General features: G+C 66.2%; 1 protein-coding gene across 1 annotated transcript in view; it reads right to left on the bottom strand.

The window, feature by feature from the left end:
• Positions 1–5: 5 nt before the first annotated feature.
• Positions 6–213, bottom strand: part of LOC104501689 (dynamin-2-like) — a gene marked incomplete at both ends in the record, with an annotated part of 2,732 nt that continues 2,524 nt past the window's right edge. The window contains one exon of the mRNA XM_010145541.1: positions 6–135. Coding sequence (XP_010143843.1) covers positions 6–135 — 130 coding nt within the window. The remainder of the gene's footprint in view (positions 136–213) is intronic.

Raw genomic sequence — 213 nt, 5'->3', positions numbered from 1 at the left:
GGGCGGAAGTTCGTGGACTCCTCCACCTCCTTCTCCAGGGAGAGCAGCTGGCTCTGCAGCTTGCGGCGCAGCGAGGGCAGCGTCTCCCGGATGTGGTTGGTCAGTTGCTGCCAGAGGACGAGAGAAGCGAGAGGGACTGAGACCCCATTTCCCAGCCGAGAGACACCGCGGAGCGCCGGGGAAGGGGCCGGAGCCCACCTGGTTGAGGACCTT

Source organism: Buceros rhinoceros, unplaced genomic scaffold (assembly GCF_000710305.1).
Source record: "Buceros rhinoceros silvestris isolate BGI_N320 unplaced genomic scaffold, ASM71030v1 scaffold35151, whole genome shotgun sequence".
Classification (NCBI taxonomy): domain Eukaryota; kingdom Metazoa; phylum Chordata; class Aves; order Bucerotiformes; family Bucerotidae; genus Buceros; species Buceros rhinoceros.
Note: the sequence above shows the minus strand (reverse complement) of the source record. Positions and strands in the feature narration are given on the sequence as shown.